A 19171-nucleotide genomic window follows, 5' to 3' on the forward strand; every position below is an offset into this window, starting at 1 on the left:
ACATATACACCCTAAGTAGATACATATACATAGTCACATACACAGGTAGGTAGATAGAGGAAAAAAAAACACGATATGCATTAGTAAATTACCTCTTGATTCAAAATCCCAGCACTAGGACAATACAAGCACATGCACCTGATGTGTGCTTACAATACTGTTTAGTTCTTGTCACCATCTTCAACAGAGAAAACAGAGTACACGAAGGGTGACTAAAACGATAGCAAGATGAAAAATACGAGGAAGCTTTTCGGGCCACTGAATCTCTCTTACTCATAAAAAAAATTAGTTTATAAGGGCCATTAACACAAGCACACAATATTTTTTTTAAATAATATCTGATACCTACTTAACATTAGACCTGTAGAGTTAGAGTAGAAGTTAATATTAAGAACTAATGGCAAACTTTCACAGTCATATGAAGCAAAATGTCTCATCTTCACTGGAGTTGCAGTTACATGGAACAAATTACATTGCACTGAGGTAGTATGTTCGCTGTCGGGAATTTTTTCGTGAACGTGCTTCACTTATAAATTACTGCGGCGCAGTAGGCGTCCCCTTCACCCTTTCCACCATCCTGGGTGATGGGGACATTGTTATGACTGATAAATTGATGGCTTTCTTGAGAGAGACCGGACTGATCAGAGTGATGTGACTTTTTTTACTGTATGGTTATGGTTTTTGTCTACTGTAAATGTGTATATATTGTACTATTAATTAGGGTTGACAGTTGACGTATTTGAAATAGTTCCTCTTCACACTGACCTATTTCTAATATTGATGTCCCCTACATTAAATCCCGTTCCTCGACTGACAGTCACCAGCTGATGAGTGCAAGTGTGCAATATAGAAAGGCATTGGGCACTTGCAGTCGATGGTGGTCTGTTGGGCAAGGTTCTTCACTTTTTGTACATATTATGTAAATACATTATACCATGTTCCTGAAGTTACTAATTAGGGCCGACAGCTGACGTATATGGAAATGTTCCTGACTTGTCTGGTTCTCTTTTATATATTGATGTCCCCTACATTAGGTTGTGCCTAGACTGACAGTCACCAAGTGATGAGTGCAGGTGTGTAATGTAGAGAGGCATTACATATCTGCAGTCGATGATGTTCTCTTGGTCGAGGCTTTTCTACCATTAGTATAGGTTTAGTTATTTGTCTCTTTAGGATTTAGTATAGGTTAGTGATTTGTCAGTTAGCTGATAAGTTTCAGGTTCTTTAGATTAGGCATTATTGTTTATAATGTAAGGTTAAAAAAAAATAATAATAAAAAAATAAATAAAATAAAAATACAAAAAAATATATAAATATATAAATATATATATATATATATATATATATATATATATATATATATATATATATGTGTGTGTGTGTGTGTGTGATTCAAAGTATGTCTGTATATATGCATGGAAGTGTGTGTATGTATGTATGTATATATATATGTTTGTATATGTATGTATATATGGGTATCTGTATATACATATATGTATCTGGCCTTAATGAACAGGGGCTTTGCCCCAATGGTCGATAGGCCAAAAAAAAAAAAAAAAAGTAATATGTTCGTATTCTAAGTGGCACAGTTGGCATTGTCATACCTTTTCCTTTGCGATTTTTATTAGCATATTCCACTTTTATTTGTTACATATATTTTTTAACAATGCCATAATTCGCCTCAAAATAATGCAAGGGAATACTAACGTGTATCATGGAGAATTAATCGCACAGTAAGAGGATTTACTGGTACAAAACTTCCAGAGCCACTCTCCCTTGCACTAGAATTTTAAAGTTGTTTTGGTAAGTCTCTAGCTTATAACAACTAATGTCAGGAAGCTTTATTATCGACGAGAATACGGGCATATATTGCATTACAGAGCTTTGCCAACTCCAAGGGGTCCTCCACAAGAAGCTGTTCCCCACGACCCCCGCATTTTTTTTTTTATCTGGCTGTGGTAATGGGGGCTGTGGAGTTACCGGTCTGAGTACAGTGATTGTTTATATCAAAGTTTTCTTCATCGTTAAGAACAAGATATTCTCGGGTTGCTATCATATAGCCTACAGTACATGCAAAGATGCGACGAAAACAAATATACGCCATTAGAGATAACGTAACATTCTTAGTACCCTTTTCCCTACATACGTCTCCTATCGCAGGCAAATATTGGTTATCGGAGTAAACACTACATTTTGATAATTCTTTCTCCGGTTCTTGAATGAATGACATACAACACAAGCCTGTCTTCAAAGCCTCTCCTCGCCAGCTGCTCCCATACAAAGATCACCTCGGACCTAGACACGACCCTCCATTGTCCCCTGTATCCTAATTCTACAACAACTTCAGGGGAAAGGGGAGTGGTGCGGGTGTGGGGAGAGGACAGAGCTACGCCGGGAGTTCATGAAGGGCCACGAGGACCTGGGGTTGTGTAGGAAACTGAACACTGGTGATACAGGAAGTTTTGGGAGGATTGTTGGGGGAGGACAGAGCTATACTGGGGATGTAGTAAGGCCTATGGGGACCTGTGCCTGTGTGGGATAATAGGCTTTGATAATACAGGAAGGGTCTGGGGGTCGGCGATGTGAGTGTGATGGACAATATATATATGAGAGGCCGCCACTATGGAAGTCAGTGTGGGTCTGGTGGCGCTGGTGGCAGGTGAGTTACTGGACAGGCAATACATTTGTTGGCGTTGAATACGTATAACGTGACACACAAAATCACGCATACTAATACATTAAGCATGGCATACAGAGTTCATGCACTTAACATCTTTCCAAGCACTGGATGCATTTTATAACTTAATTCTGACTGTCTTATTCAGTAAAGGAATATTTTAATAGGAAAGGGGTGAACACCTCATGCGGTACTTTCAGCCCCAACCATCATTCCTGACCTATCTCCTCAGTCGAACAGAACTGCCTGACAGCAGTCAGAATATAAAAGAGAAAAAAAAAGTTGCTACAGCACTAATGGAGTTAATGGTTCCCTGTTATTTAAACAACCAGCACCACAGCATGACCTGGAACAGTCATCAGTTTTTAACAGGCATTTTGTGCCAGTTATATATTTCACTGCGCAGGCTGTTAATGCCCATTGTTTTGTGTTTTGCGTTTTCCATGCCTGAATTGTTCTCGCTCGTTCCCTCCTGAATTAGAAAGAAACAGGATGAAGATGACATTTATGATATTTCCAGTAACCTGCATATTCATGATGAAGTAAGATAAACACAACTCCCAGCAACACACAAGATTTGTGGCTTTGTGTTGAGGTGAGCATGATGAGAATTAGGATGTTGGTGATAATACTGTGTTTCTAACGTCAGTCTACTTTCATCTGACGGAACTGGGGCAGCGTGAAATTCTATGAGCCTTTAGTTAGAAGGTATGAAAAGTCGCCTTGAATACTACAGACATCTCACCTTAACTTGGCCCAAATCTTTGTCCCCATGCAGCTTATTTCACGAAGCTTAATGGCAAAATAAGACGATACTACAGCTCTATATCCTTTCCGTAGCACTTCTTCGTGAATAGCATCGTATGCTAGTGTTCTTTCCTTGCCACAGTTCAGTATTCAAGATGGAGAGGTGGTAATTTTAGGTCATGTTAGAGTAAAAAATGTATTATATAGCGAAATCGACCCTCCAATCTGACAACACTTGGCCATCAACCGAACCGAAAGAGATAAGGGACCTTTATTTATTTATTTATTTTAATAGGATAGAACAAACATGAAGATTTACAATATTACAGGTCTATTACTCTCTATGGCACACAGTATTATTTAAGATAAGTCGTTTGTTGATTCGAGAAAACTGGTGATGATGATGATGATGATGATGATGGTGGTGGTGAAGGTGATAGTGAAAAATAGGATGGTGATAACAATAAGAATGCGTTTTAAGTAGCCAGTGCATTCGAGACGAAGTACAACAAGAAAACTTTATATCTTTAGCACACATCAAAATTGTTTTATTATTATAATTATTATTATTATTATTATCATTATTATTATTTATTATCATTATTATCATCCACAGCACCTGCTTCAAGATGCTGGGTCGTGGGTTGGCAGGTGTGGTGGTGGTGGTGGTGTTAGTGGCATCAGCACAAGCACACGAGGCCTTCCTTGGGGACTGTCCTTCTGTGCCCTCCGTTAAAGACTTCAACATGGAAAGGGTAAGGACTGAGGCCCGTGGAAGCTCCCTAACACTTTTTCTTAAGCGATTTATTTTCCTTATTACACCTTACTCTCATATTCTGTGTTATGTAAATCCTTCAAACACTGCCATACTCTGCATAGCCTGAGGCCCGTAGAAGCTCCCTAACACCTTTTCTTAAGCGATTTATTTTGCTTTTTACATCTTACTCTCATATTCTGTGTTATACAAAGCCTTCAAACATTGCCATGCTCTGAATAACCAACGTACAAAAGGATATTAACCAGCCATCTCCAAAAATAAATCGCTAAAGATGAGATGTTAGGGATCAGTTTCTCCCGACAAGAACACGGGTTTGAGAGAGTTAATTGTACTTTGTTTTTAAGGGACTCGTAGGCATAAAGGCCCCAGCAAGCATGCATGCGTCGGCCTTGATCACTTAATTGCGGCTCTCCACGCTGCTCGATCTCTGGCAGCTTCTCTATTCAGTTCGCTATTCCTGAGGTCACACTGAGTGATCTCGTCCCAAGAAATTACTCATATCTCCTAGAGCTTGTGTGTGTGTGTGTGTGTGTGTGTGTGTGTGTGTGTGTGTGTGTGTGTGTGTGTGTGTGTGTGTAATTCAGTCAGTTTGAGGAAAGGTGAAGATATTCAATTTGATACGTAAGCCTCAAAGATGTGGGCAGTATGTATACTGTAAGTGCGAGTGATGATGATGATGATGATGATGTCAGTGGGCTTAGTGTATAAGAGAGGGTGGTGGTGATGATATTGATGATAGTAATGATGATGATGATGATGATGATTATGATGATGATGATGATAATGATGATGATGTCAGTGGGCTTAGTGTATGAGAGGGTGATGATGATGATAATAATGATAGTAATGATGATGATGATGATGATGTCAGTGGGCATAGTGTATATGAGAGGGCGATGATGATAACCGTGATGATGATGATGATGATGATGATGATGATGATGATGATGATAATGATAATTATAATAATAATAATAATAATAATAATAATAATAATAATAATAATAACTAGAATGGCACTCAGTAGAGAGCATACCTCAGCCAACCCCCTATCTCGCAATGTTAAAGAAAGTGAAAAAATAAAATCCTGGATCCGCACCTTTATCCGGATCCGCACCAAAATATAATGGAGGCACATTCTTCTACCAAGTTTCGCGGAAATCCGTCCAGTAGTGTTTGTGTAATCTTTCTAACAAACCAACCAACCAACAAACAAACAAACGGACAGGAAAGAGAACTCCTTGGCGGAGGTAATAATAATATTAATAATAATAATATGATGATGATGATGATGAAGATGATGATGTCAAAACAGTAGCTACTATGTCTGCCTATACTTATTCCTTCATTTCAGATTTTGAGTTTCTGATGTATGGATAAGAAATCTTGTATGCACACCCAAAACATTTTTTTTTTTTTTTTTTTTGAAGCTTGAGAGTGAGTGGTATTCAAAGAGACTTAGAATGGCATGTATACTTTGAATATAAAACTTAAAAGAGACTTAGAATGGCATGTAAACTTTGAATATAAAAGTTGTCTCTAAATTTTCGTTCAGTTTTGAGTTTGTGATATATGGAAAGATGAGACGTTGAATCTTTTGATGGTGGGGCAAAATTCTCTCAAGGCCGAGGGTGAATGGGGAGCTTGGACTTGAAGCTTGTGTGTGTGAGAGAGAGAGAGAGAGAGAGAGAGAGAGAGAGAGAGATTCATAATTTTATCCTGCAGTCTGAAGGTCTTTGGTGCACAGAGAGACAGACAGACAGATAGCAAGACGGAGACGGAGACAAAGACAGAGAAAGCTTTACAGTTTTATCCTGAAGTGTGAGGGTCTCATACAGAGAGAGATGGAGACTGCGGGAGCCTGAATGCTGTACAGTGACGGAGACAGGGACTGAAAGCTTTATAATTCTATCCTGCAGTTTGAGGGGCTGTGGTATGTGGTAGAGAGCTTTGAGAGTCGGGAGGAGTGCGTGACGTGGAATATCAGCCGCGGGGAGGAGAAGGGGACGTGGCAGCTGAGGGAAAGCAAGAAATCCGGGGTCCTTCACTCGGTGGGGTTGAGTGACAGCGTCTTCACCACGGCCAAGCTGACTCCCGACACCATTGATATGGCCAGAATGACGGCCAGCTGGCCAACTAGTGAGTATTAATTTATTTATGCAAGTTTTTATATAGTAAATTTCTTCTTTGTCTTCTTCTGGTTCTGCTTCTTCTTCTTCTTTTTCTTCATCATCATCATCATCATCATTATTATCATTATCATCATCATCATCATTTGTTATTATTATTTTTTTTTACTATAATATTATCATGTGGAGGTGATTTCTTCCTGGTCACATCCTCCTGGATTAATGCGTCTGCTTGTATATGACAGACAGATACAGAGGTTGATTCTATAGTCACTTTCACAAATTATATATCAGTCAAGTTGATACTCCTCCAGTAGTAATAATAACTAATAATAATAATAATAATAATAATAATAATAATAATAATAATAAAAGTTTAAATTAACATAAAATTAATGAAAATCTGTATCGTAAAAGGAAAAGAAAGTCCCCGATAGTTGACAATAATTTTTGCAATACGTGATTAGGATATAACGTGTCTGATCTATGTGCCTCTTTGCTGACTCCACACTGTGATGAGGGAGGCACACCAATCACATCTATAGTTCTTTCGCCTTAACTTGACCCAGATTTTCGTCCTTTTGTAGCCAACTTCACGTAGCTCAGTAGCAGAGAACGACAGTGCTACGACCCTACATCCTTTCCATGGCACTTCTTCGTGACTAACACCCAAGATAGAGTAAAAACATTGTAATCGCATCTATAGTCCTTTCACTCAAACTTGGCCCAGAATTTTGTCCCTACGCAGCTTATTTCACGAACCTCAGTGGCTGAAAAAGACAAAGATAAGACTATACTGTACATCCTTTCCACATCGCTTCTTCGTTACTAGCAAAATATTCTAGTGTTAATCTCTTGTCACAGCTCAGATTCCAACATACTTGACCTCTTCCTTACAATTAATCCTTCAGCTTACACTGTTAATCATTCTTCTCCGTTGGGCTCCTCCGATCACAACCTTATTACCTTAACCTGTCCTATCGCTCCGGTACGGCCTGTGGACCCTTCAAAGAAATGTCGTCTGTGGCACTTTGGAGCTGCAGATTGGGAGGCCCTCAGGCAGTACTTATTTGATTTTCCCTGGAATGATTATTGCTTCCATGGCCGTGAGCCATCTGAGTGTGCCTTGCGCATTACGAAGGTTATTCTCTTCGGCATGGAAGCATACATTCCTTTCTCATATCCTTTGACTAATGCGAGAAAGCCTTGGTTTAATCACGATTATTCTAATGCTGTCCGCAATAAGGAGAGGGCTCATAAAAGGTACCAGAGCCAACGCACCCCTGAATCACATCTTGTTTGTCTGTTCTTCGCATTGCTAAAAATAATTTCATCCGTACTAAATGCTCTCAGCTCTTCAACTCGAATTCTTCCCGCTCCTTCTGGCACCTTGCCAAAAACTTTCTAACAACACTACCTCTTCATCCTTCCCTCCTCTTTTCTACTCTGATGGTACTGTAGCTATTTTTTCTACTGATAAGACAGATCTCTTCGCTCAGACTTTCTCCTCCAATTCCACCTTAGACGATTCCGGTGCTGTTCCTCCATCACTTCTCCCCTCTGACTTCCTCATGCCTGACATTAAAATCTCTTCAGCTGATGTATTTTCTGCTATCTATCTATCTATCTATCTATTGCCAGACACCACAATCCCGCAAAGGGTGGCCATTTGACACTGAGTTAGTTGTTTTACAGGGAGGCCTCAATACTAACAAGGCATATGGGCCTGACGAAGTCCCTCCTGTTGTCCTCAAGAACTGTGCTTCTGTGCTTACACCCTGCCTAGGTAAACTCTTTCGCCTTTGTCTGTCAACTAGTACCTTTCCTTCTCGCTGGAAGTTTGCTTTCATTCAGCCAGTCCCAAAGAAGGGTGACTATTCCCAACCCTCTAATTATCGTCCAAATGCGTTAACATCCTGTGTCTCAAAAGTTTTCAAGTCTATTCTTAAGAGGAAAATTTTAAAGCATCTTTCCTATCACAACCTTCTTTCTAATCGTCAGTATGGATTCCGTCAGGGACGCTCCATTGGCGATCTTCTCACCTACCTTTCAAACTCCTTGTCATCCTCCTTTCGGAACTTTGGTGAAAGCTTTGTTATTGCACTTGACATCTCAAAGGTTTTCGATCGAGTCTGGCATAAATCTTTAATTTCCAAGCTGCCCTCTTGCGGTTTCTATCCTTCCATCTGTGCCTTCATCTCTAACTTCCTTTCTGGTCGTTCTATAGACGGCCATCGCTCTTCGAGATCTATCAACAGTGGTGTTCCTCAGGGCTCTGTCCTATCACCAACTCTCTTCCTATTATTCATCAATGACCTTCTAAGCTGTACATCTAACCCTATCCACTCGTATGCTGATGATTCCACACTTCACCCTTCCACTCGGTTCCCGCAACATTCATCTCAGCAGTTACTTCAACAAACAAGGGATGAGACTATGGCACACCTAATGTCTGACTTGGCTCGTATCTGTGACTGGGGTAAAGATAATCTTGTTTTTAATGCATCAAAGACTCAGTTCTTACATCTATCAACCTGACAAAATCTTCCACAGGAGTGCCCACTAATATTTAATAATATCCGGCTCAATTCTGCATCAGCCTTGAACATGCCTGGGGTTTCATTCATTCGGGACTTATCTTGGAAAGATCGTTTTGAATTTCTTGTAAAATCTGCTTCCAAGAGACTAGGTGTGCTAAGCCGACTCCGTACCTTCTTTACCCCTGCACAGTTGTTGACTTATACAGGGTTTTTATTCGCCCCTGTGTAGAGTACAACTCTCATGTGTGGGGAGGCTCCCCACATAGAGCTCTTCTCAATAGGGTGGAATCAAAGGCTTTTCGTCTCATTAACTCTCCTCCTCTTACTGACTCCCTTCAACCTCTGTCTCTTTGCTGCACTGTTGCATCTTTATCTCTATTCTATCGCTACTTCAATTGTCGTTGTTCCCTGAACTGTCTGCTTGCATCCCTCCACCTCTACGACGGGTGCGTAGCATCCGTCTAGCAACAAAATCTCATCCCTTTTCTGTCCAGCTCTCTAATGCAAAAGTTAACCATTACTCCCAGTCTATCACTTATGCATCAGGTCAACTCTGGAACTGTCTCCCTCAGTCTGTATTTCCTACTTGATATCCAGTCTTTCAACTGCAGTGTGTCCAGGCATCTCGAAATGAATGGTTCTTGAATTTGGCTCTCTTTTGTATTGTTTTTGTTTTTTCTTGGAAGGAACGGTTTGCCGGCTTCTGGCCTTTGGTTCCTTCTTCCTTGCATTAAAAAAAAAAAAAAAACTGGAAAGGGGGCAATTTTAGACCAACTTAAAGTGAAGGGGGTACAGTAACCATATGATTCATAAATATCCGTCAGTAATTTGGGTGTCTACTTTCACATTCTTTACATCGTTAATATACGATCGTAACTTCCAGTACTTCTCTCCCCTTTTACTTCCTCCTCTTTCTCCTCTCACACCATCTCTAGTCTCTTCTCTCTCTCATTTTTCCCCTTTTCTCTCTTCTCTTTCTTTCTTTGATAATGTCCCCCTTCTCTCTGCAGTCTGTCACCGTCTTACTATCTCTTATTCTCACCCCCATCTCTCATATCTCTCACCCCTCTCCCCCATCTTACTCACACCCAGACATCGTGGCCAGCTGTCTTCTACTCACTCATCCTTTCTCCCTTCTCTCCTTATAGTTTATATTTTTTCCCTCTGTCTTTCATTTCTCTCTCTCTCTCTCTCTCTCTCTCTCTCTCTCTCTCTCTCTCTCTCTCCCACATCTCCCATTTCTCACCTCCTCTCCCTCACTCCCACATCTCCCATTTCTCTCCCTCCCCCTCTCCCCATCGTTCTCTCCGACCTCTCACCCCTTCTCCCTCTCTCCCCTTCTCCCTCTCTCCCCCACCTCTCCAGTTGCTCACCTCCCCTGTCTCTCTCTCCCCTCACAGACATCCTGGGCAAATACCCGCTAACGGTGCACATGACAGACTATGACAACGTTGCCGGGGTATTTTTGTGTCAAGAGATCGCCATTATGCAGAGACAAAACGGCATCATCCTCTCCCGTACTCCTATCCTTAAGGTCAACCTCAAACAAATGGTAAGTATTATGTCTCTTATATTCTGTATATCACATTTAAGTCTCATTTTAAGATATGCAGATTACTATATTGTTCTCACCTTGACTTTGTGCAGATTTTCGTCCTTTCGCAACTGATTTCGCGCAGAAAGTAATGCTCTACACCCATTACATAGCACTTTTTCGTGACTAGCATCCTATTCAAGTGTCAGTCTCTTGTTACAACTGCATTTATGATGGAGGGAGGGCAGGTTTAGGCCAAGTTAGAGAAAAAATCGACCTTACCAGTGGCCGGTACTGCATCACTTGTCATTATGTCCTCTTAGTCTCAATTTAGGCCACGCAGAGAATACGTGGATTTAGTAGGACTTTTCACCTGAGAGAACTGGACCACTCCTACAATTTCAGTACCATGTCGTCTATCTATCTTTATACCTAGGCTGCTTCCCCCAAGGAAAGGGAGGTAGCCGAGACAGGACGACACACTCCCCATTTACTCATCCATTCAAACACATTCATTCGCATCTTAGTCCCAAAGGGGAGAAGGGACAGATCCTCACCGCACCACACCGCACAAGGGTCAACTGCGCAGTGCAATCAGTGACATCCCCAGCAGGGCCCGACAGCAGAGCTGGTTTACCCCTGCCACATCATAATAGACCCATCTCCTTACCCGCACCTGACCTGAGTAGCTGATCAGACCAAATGCGGGAGAATATCCCCTCAGGGCTGCGTCATCACTTATTCATTCACAATTTCTCTCCATTTATTTCTGTCACGCACAGCCACTCTTTCATGCTCAACGGACATCCCTTTCACATCCAGCGCTCTCATCACACTGTCCATCCGTCCTATTCGTGGTCTCCCTCTCAGCCTTACACCTCTCACATCAGATCTAGTTATCTTTTTCACCAATCACTCATTATCCATTCTCTCCATATGCCCAAATCATCGCAACACCCTCTGCTCAACTCTACCAGCCATCTCTTGAACAACTCCAGTTCGCCTTTGCACTTCATCATTTCGCACTCGATCCATGCGCGTCACTCCACACATACTCCTCAGACACCTCATCTCCATTACATTCAAACTTTTCCTCTCTGCTACACTCATATTCCATGTCGTGGTTACATGAAATCCAATGAGCTTTAGTCGATGACAAGGAAATGAGTCATCTTACTATATTGCTCTAACTTGGCCCAGATTTTCGTCCTCTTGCAGCTTATTTCACGTAGCTCGGTGGCAGAAAAAGACAGTACTACGGCTCTACATCCTTTCCACAGCACTTCTTCGTGACTAACATCCTATTCTAGTGTTGATTCTATTGTTACAAATGAGCATTCAAAGTGGAGAGACGGTAATTTTAGGCCACGTTAGAGTAAAAAGAGTATAGTTAAATGCACGTTCCAGTCTGACAACATTTGACCAGGTGTAGTCAGACTGGATATTCTATTTGACTAGTAACCAAAGAGACTCAGTCAAGACTTAGTATTAATGTTGTGGGAGTGGTTCAGTTCCGTCAGATGAAAACAAAAGAGAGAGAGAGAGAGAGAGAGAGAGAGAGAGAGAGAGAGAGAGAGAGAGAGATTGATTCGTACTTGTCCTAGCCATAACAACACCTGTCCCACGTGCCTACCTACCCCTTCAGGCCCCACTCCACGTGCCAGGTGTGATGGTGGAGAGAGAGAGAGAGAGAGAGAGAGAGAGAATATCTAATCCACGTGCCCAGCAGAGAGAGGAGAGTACCATAATATCTAATGCACATTCCCCCCTCCCAACAGGCTAGACTGAACGTGCCAGGTGTGAAGGTGGAGTATTACACTCCCGTGCGTCAGTATAACTGCAACCGTCCGCAAGAAGGCATTCAGCACGGGGCAGGCAGTTCTGACCTTGGACCCCTCGGCGGAGCCTCCCTCACCAGCCACGATGATGATGATGATAATGGTGGTTATGATGGGTTTTCGGGGGACATGGGCGACCACGTGGTGGATGCAGGGACGCCCTAAAGTGCATTTGGCAACACGTGCAAAGAAACAACTCCCTTCCCAGTCTCACCTGAAGATAATTGACACCTGGCGAAATACAGTGAAAACTCGGTCTCTACTAGTGTGTGTTTAAGATGGTTTCGATTTTTCCCATATGTATTCGTTAGACTTTAGGATGGTACTTGTGTCTCTGTCAATACGTCAGTTAATACTCACTCAATACCAGAGCCAGTGAATGATGATGATGATGGATTAATTAAGGAGCCAGTTTATACATAGAGCTCCCCTTTATATAAATTTAACTCTGTTTACATCAGTCATTACCAACACCAATATATAATAAAAAAAATTATTAATCCAACCTGAAAAAATAACCTATCTTGTAATAAAGCCAACTTGTGAAGATTTATTAACAGTGGAAATATACTTATGTATTTGTTGGTATGGCTATATAAAGTACTTGAATATCAGGTTCTATTTAATTTATTCTTTGATGATGATGATGATGATGATGATGATGATGAGGAGGAGGAGGAGGAGGAAGAGGAGGAGGAGGAGGAGAAGAAGAAGGAGAAGGAGAAGAAGGAGGACGAAGAGGAGAAGGAGGAGGAGGAGAAGAAAAAAGATGAGACGAAGAAGAATGATGATGGTGATGGTGATGGTGGTGATGATGATGATGATGATGATGAAGCAAAGCTGAATAACATCGTCTGGAGCCAGCAACAACATACTACAAGACGTGGCTCATCATCCTGAAGGGGTACACAGATGCAAAAGACTGCACACCTGTTTTCCTGATCTGCGCAGCAACTCTGTCCTCGATTTTGGTAAGTGCGCAGGTGTTGGCGTAGTCGAGTCGGAACTGGCCCAATCCAACACTTTAAAGTTGAGGTTATATTCAGTGCATATCTGACTACACTCGCCCTGATTTTTTCTTTTTTTTTATTAATGGATGAAACCTAATCTGGAGAAATGAAGTGTTTGCGTGCGTGTGTGTGTGTGTGTGTGTGTGATTTTTACTGTGATTGTACAAAGACCACACAGACCTACCAGTCCCATCGAAATGGTACGGCTTAGGGGTGGTAGTGGTGGTAGTGATGGTACCTGTGATTGAGAGTGTGATGGTGGTAGTTGTGATGGGTGGAAGTAGTGGTAAAGGTAGTTGTTGTGGTAACAGTCGTTGTCTTATTGGTGATCGTCGTGTTACTGGTGGTAGTAAAAGAGGTAGTAGTGAGGTGGAGGTGGAGGTGGTGGTGGTGGTGGTGTGGTGGTGGTGGTACTGATAATGGTGATGGTGGTGGTGGTGATAGAGGTGGTAGTGTTAATGTGTGGTAGTTGTGGTCGTAACGACAGTGGTAGTGTATGGGGTGGTGATGGTGGTACTGAAAATGGAGGTAGTAGGCATTTAAGGCAGTGATAAATAACAGTCGAGATATACAGTAGAAAGGTGGTGGTGTTGGTGGTAGCGGTGGTGGTGTTGGTGGTAGTGGTGGTGATGGTGGAAGTGGTAGTAGTAGCGGTGGCAGTGGAGGTAGGTGAGGTGATGAGTGATGGTGGTGGTGGTAGTATTGATAAGTATAGTCGTGGGCAAAAACTTGCCAACAATCCCCTGCCAGCACGGTGTCCCCATTTCTTTATTCTTCATTCCTCCTCAAACGACATAGAGTGTCCATCCTTCTCAAAATCCTTAGTAATCTGCTTCATATTGCTATTACATAAAAATGGGTCATGTAACAGCTTCCATTGCCTCAGCCAGCAGAGATGGGTACAAGAATTTTTACTTCCGCCTGTACACATGGTGACTAGTACATACACCTGGGTTAAATTACAGGTAAGGTGTGTACAGGTGGTGGTGGTGGATGTGCTGAGTGCTGGCCAAACTATAGTGTGTTTTGTACGTGTGGAGCATCTTAGGAACTTTGCTGTCAGTCTCTCATTAACTATTTCCGGACGCGAGATGTTTTACTCCCGTAGACCTAAGTGACTTATCAGCGATGCCCCACCACACTTCATAACACCACATCACACCACACAAAATCACCCTCACACATCACACCACATTTCACTACACACCACATGCCACACCACATTTCACTACACGCCACACCACACTACACGGCACCACTCACCACACCACATCATACCACAACACAATACCATACTACACTACACCACACCACACAAAACCGCCCTCTCACACCACACCACACAAAATCAACCTCCCACACCACACCACACTTCACCACACCACACGGCACTCGACACTACATCGCACCACACGGCACTCGACACTACATCGCACCACACACCACACCACATCATACCACCACACTACACCACACCACACAACACCACCCTCGCACACCACACCACACAAAATTAACCTCCCACATCACACCACACCACACCACCTTCTCACACCACACCACACAAAATCATCCTCCCACATCACACCAAACGAAAAGCATCAACCTAAGTGCCCTGAAGCTCCCGCATATTAGTGAAATGTGGAACTGCTGCATTGGTAAGGAAAATATAATACACAGAGAGTGGTTGGTTATAATCGGAAGATTCACATGGACAGGGCGATAAAAGAAAAAAAAAAAAAAAAGGGCCTGTGAAAAAGAGAATGAGGGTAATGTTAGAGAAATTCAAAATGTGATGTTGAGAGAGAGAGAGAGAGAGAGAGAGAGAGAGAGAGAGAGAGAGAGAGAGAGAGAATCTATTTACCCAAGTCCAATAGGAATTTTTATGAGAAAGATACCAAGCCACAGTAATGTCATATCCCATCATTCCCATCTGTCACAAGAAATCAACACTAGAATAAAGTGCCAGTCACGAAGAAGTGGAAGAGAAAAGATGTAGAGCCACAGCTTAACCATTGAACAACCAGGAATAAGAGGGAATATGATCAAAGTATCTCCCAATATATATATATATATATATATATATATATATATATATATATATATATATATATATATATATATATATATATATATATAAAGTATATTGACACACGGACCTCAACGCTATTGGATGCAGGAGACGTGACCTAACATCATGTCTACAAATATAGTGCAAGACGTAGTAAATGCTCATCCATACACTCACTACGTCTTACATTACAATTAATCCTTTGTTCGGTCACATCCCTGGTTGCCGATTAACTTTAAGACGTGTGTGCTTTACATTTCGTTCACCTTAACCAGGTAAAGATTTTCGTCCCGTTGCGGCTTACTTCACGTTGCTCAATGGTAGGATAAAATAATACTGCGGCTCTACATTGGCACTTCTTCGTGACTAGCATCATGATCTAGTGTTAATCTATTGTTACAGCTCAGTGGCAGAAAAAGACGGTACTATATTATATCCTTTCCATAGCACTTCTCGTGACTAGTACCATATTCTACTGTTAATCTATTGTTGCAGCTCAGTGGAAGATAGACAATATTACTGCTCTACACCCTTTCCATTGCACTTCTTTGTGACTAGCACCATATTCTTGTACTTATCTCTTCTTACAGCTCAGTAGCGGAATAAAACAATATTAGGGTACTACATCCTTTCCACAGCACTTCTTTGTGACTAGCACCTTATCCAACAGTAATCTATTATCACAACTGAGTATCCAAGATGGTGTGGTCAATTTTAGGTCAAGTTAAAGTGAAAAGATTACAGAAGTTTTCGTATAAATATGTCTCTTTTATATCATCCTTGGGGCAATCGGACTCTTTTAGTATGTTTAGAAAAAATAATTCGTCATGAAGGCTAAAAAAATAATCAACAACAGAGACAAAAGCACTTCAGAGAGCGCATACCTTCGCTAAAGCAGTACCATACACCTCTCATGTTTCTCGTGACCTTGAAATTAACCTTGACCTTTTTCGACGAAAACTGTTTTTTTTTTTTTTTTTTCGATGATCGTCAATTTTTTCTCTAAATTTGGAGCATTTTCATCCAATTGTTTTTCCATGATGTTCTAACACACAGAGAGAGAGAGAGAGAGAGAGAGAGAGAGAGAGAGAGAGAGAGAACCTCTTTGGCGGGTCAACAACCACTCTTAAGCCTTTCACACCGATGCTCTATTATTCAACAAGTAAGGGACGATCTCTCGCAGTGAAGGGACTGACAGGCCTGAGGTGTATTGAAGAGCAATACTAATTTTAACAATATTACTCTCAGGCTCCTATGATTCAATTTCTTAATATCATCTGTAGTTCCTTACTATAGTCCTATTACTCTAAGCTGGCCTAAATTTGTCATCTCTCCATCTTGAATACTGAGTTGCAACACTGGATTAACGCTAAAATATGATGCCAGTCACGAAGAAGTACTAAGAAAAAGGATCTAGTGTGGTAGTATTGTCTCATTCTTCCACTGAGCTACGTGAAAGAAGCTTAAAAAGGACGAAAATCTGGGCCAAGTTAAGGTGAAAGAAGTATAGTGCTGCACCGGCCTTAGGTTTGGCCTGTATTCTCGTTGGTTAAAGATGCTCTCTAACACCCTTTCCTAAGCGATTTATCTTGCTTATTAAACATTCTGTCCTATTCTGTGCTATATAAATCCTTAAAACATGGTCATACTCTGCATAAATGACGTAGAGAAGTATATTAACCAGCCATATCCAAAATAAGTAGCTAAGGAAGAGAGAGAGAGAGAGAGAGAGAGAGAGAGAGAGAGAGAGAGAGAGAGAGAGAGAGAGAGAGAGACCTTCGTGACTTAGCATTGACACTCAGGCTCCTCTGACCACTCAGCGAAAAGAAGCGTCCGAGGTTTGGTGGAACTGAGCTCTAAAATTCTTCCAACCATGAGGGGGTTCAATTGGGGTTCAACTTCCACGTAAGATTAAGAATTAGTGTGTATCGTCTTTTTTTTTTTTTTTTTTTTTTTTTTTTAAATCTCGAGGCCTACATTATCAAGGACAATATTGCCAGTCACACAGACGGTGGCCCAGAGCTCACAATGTTTCGTTCATGTTTCAAAATATTTAGTGCTGTGACGCCATGAATTTTATGAGAGGGGTACAGGAGGGAACAAAAGCTGCTCTAGTATTCCACTGCGTCTGCTTCACGCTTCGGACATGTCAGTCACTTCCCTCCTTCAAGCATCTTATCACTGAGGATCATCGGTGGGCAGACACACGTGGATCTCTCTCTCTCTCCTTAGGAATATTAGCCAACACAGAGAAGTGAGAGGCAGAAGTTAAATTTTAGGCGAACTTCTGCATATATGGGCAGAAAACATACCAAGTCTTCACAACTGAGGAAAATCAGATGTAGGAGAGATGGATTATGTGAATTTTTTTTCTGCGATTGCACGTACTATATATGTATGGATGAATGGATGTAGACAGACAGACAGGTAGGTAGGTAGGTTAATAAACTGATAGATAAAATGTCAAAGAAATATCTAAAAGTTCCTGGACTGCTGACTAGTAGGTAAACTGCACGAGATATGGCAATGCGATGAGAAAGGTGTCGGATATACCCTGAATGCGTGTGTGTGTGAACGCGGAGCAGGCAAGACCGCAGCATCAGTCACGTATTAGTCGTGTTAAGGTGAAGGTGTATTTGAGCTGTCCGGCACGATATCCCATTTCGAACAAAGTAAACGACCATCCAAGACTGACTTAATCCTGGGTACGAACTATCAACATTTATAATTAGTTGATGAAAAGAGGATTATTGAGCGCTGGAAAACGCGCAACAGCAAAACGACTAAACTTTCACAGCCATATACAATCACAAAATGGACTGTGATGTGCAACCTGGCAATGGCTAAAGGAACTCTGCATAAGTCTGGTAAACCGCTGCAGAAAAAATAGGTCTTTTACACTAACTTGGCCCAGATTTTCGACCTTTTGTAGCATATTTCCCATAGCTCATTGGCATAAATAAGACAAGTGCTATGACTACATTCTTTCCTTAGCACTTTTTCATGACTGGGATCATATTCTAGTATTAATCTAGTGTTAGAACTTAGCACTCAAGATCGAAAGACGGCAATTTTTTGCCTTTAGAGTAAAAACTGTATAGTAGCGTTTCTGTAGCAGTGAGAAAAAAAATAATTCTGAAAAGCGACACATTACGGTCATCGTGGAACCTTTTCCTTAGCAGTGTTTATAATTATGACACCTTGATAGGATGCTGGAGAGGGACGCCTTCATGTGGTGACACTGATATTACTACCTGGCTCCACTGTCTGGTTATACAAACGTCCCTTACCTACTCCCCTATCCCCCAAAAAGTGGATGGTGAATTGCAGGAAGAGGACAGGATAGGCAGTCCACGGGGTTCACGTTTCAGATAAGCCTGGGAATGCAACTACTACTATTATTACTACTACTACTACTAAAATTAGATATTCTCGGTTATTTAAGTATGTGTAGTACCGACATAACTTGCATCTATAACATATAGTAGAAGGGAATACTGAAGTTTAATCGCTTAGGAGAAATCTCCAAAGCCACTTAGAACACGAAGCCATATCTTATTTCAACTTGAATATAGTAGGACAATTTGTATAATAAAAGAGACTGTATTCGTAACGCCTCTTGCTCAGCTATTTATTTCGCACATTACACGTCACTGTCCTCTGTTTTGTCGTTTATACAAACTCTGATACTGAAGTGATCTAAACAGCACAGTAAGGATGTTAAGATGTAAATATGCAAAATAAACCGCCAAGGAATGAATGTTAAGAAGCTTCCTACGCCAGCGGCAATATTGTATCCTTATGTCCGATTCTGAGTGACTAAGCCCTGCATTTGAGGACGCTGTAT

At 41.4% G+C, this 19171-nt stretch overlaps 1 protein-coding gene across 1 annotated transcript; it reads left to right on the forward strand.

Moving 5' to 3' along the window:
* The first annotated feature begins 4043 nt into the window (after window positions 1–4043).
* LOC145408977 (apolipoprotein D-like) lies at window positions 4044–12624 on the forward strand. Its single transcript, XM_080279552.1, has 4 exons — window positions 4044–4179; window positions 6122–6345; window positions 10237–10423; window positions 12184–12624. The coding sequence occupies exons 1-4, from the start codon at window positions 4054–4056 to the stop codon at window positions 12406–12408; spliced, it is 762 nt and encodes a 253-aa protein (XP_080135678.1). The 5' UTR covers window positions 4044–4053; the 3' UTR covers window positions 12409–12624.
* Window positions 12625–19171: the final 6547 nt, after the last annotated feature.

The sequence above is a fragment of the Coenobita brevimanus genome, chromosome 79 (assembly GCF_032717465.1).
Source record: "Coenobita brevimanus isolate Jiangsu-jjx chromosome 79, ASM3271746v2, whole genome shotgun sequence".
In the NCBI taxonomy this organism is placed as follows: Eukaryota; Metazoa; Arthropoda; class Malacostraca; order Decapoda; family Coenobitidae; genus Coenobita; species Coenobita brevimanus.

Excerpts from the sequence above, each read along its gene's own strand:
- LOC145408977 (XM_080279552.1), top strand. The coding sequence starts at position 4,054 with ATGCTGGGTCGTGGGTTGGCAGGTGTGGTGGTGGTGGTGGTGTTAGTG. Across the intron at positions 6,346-10,236 it reads GCCAGCTGGCCAACTAGTGA|TTGCTCACCTCCCCTGTCTC; the intron begins GTATTAATTTAT and ends CCACCTCTCCAG. Across the intron at positions 10,424-12,183 it reads AGGTCAACCTCAAACAAATG|GCTAGACTGAACGTGCCAGG; the intron begins GTAAGTATTATG and ends CCCTCCCAACAG.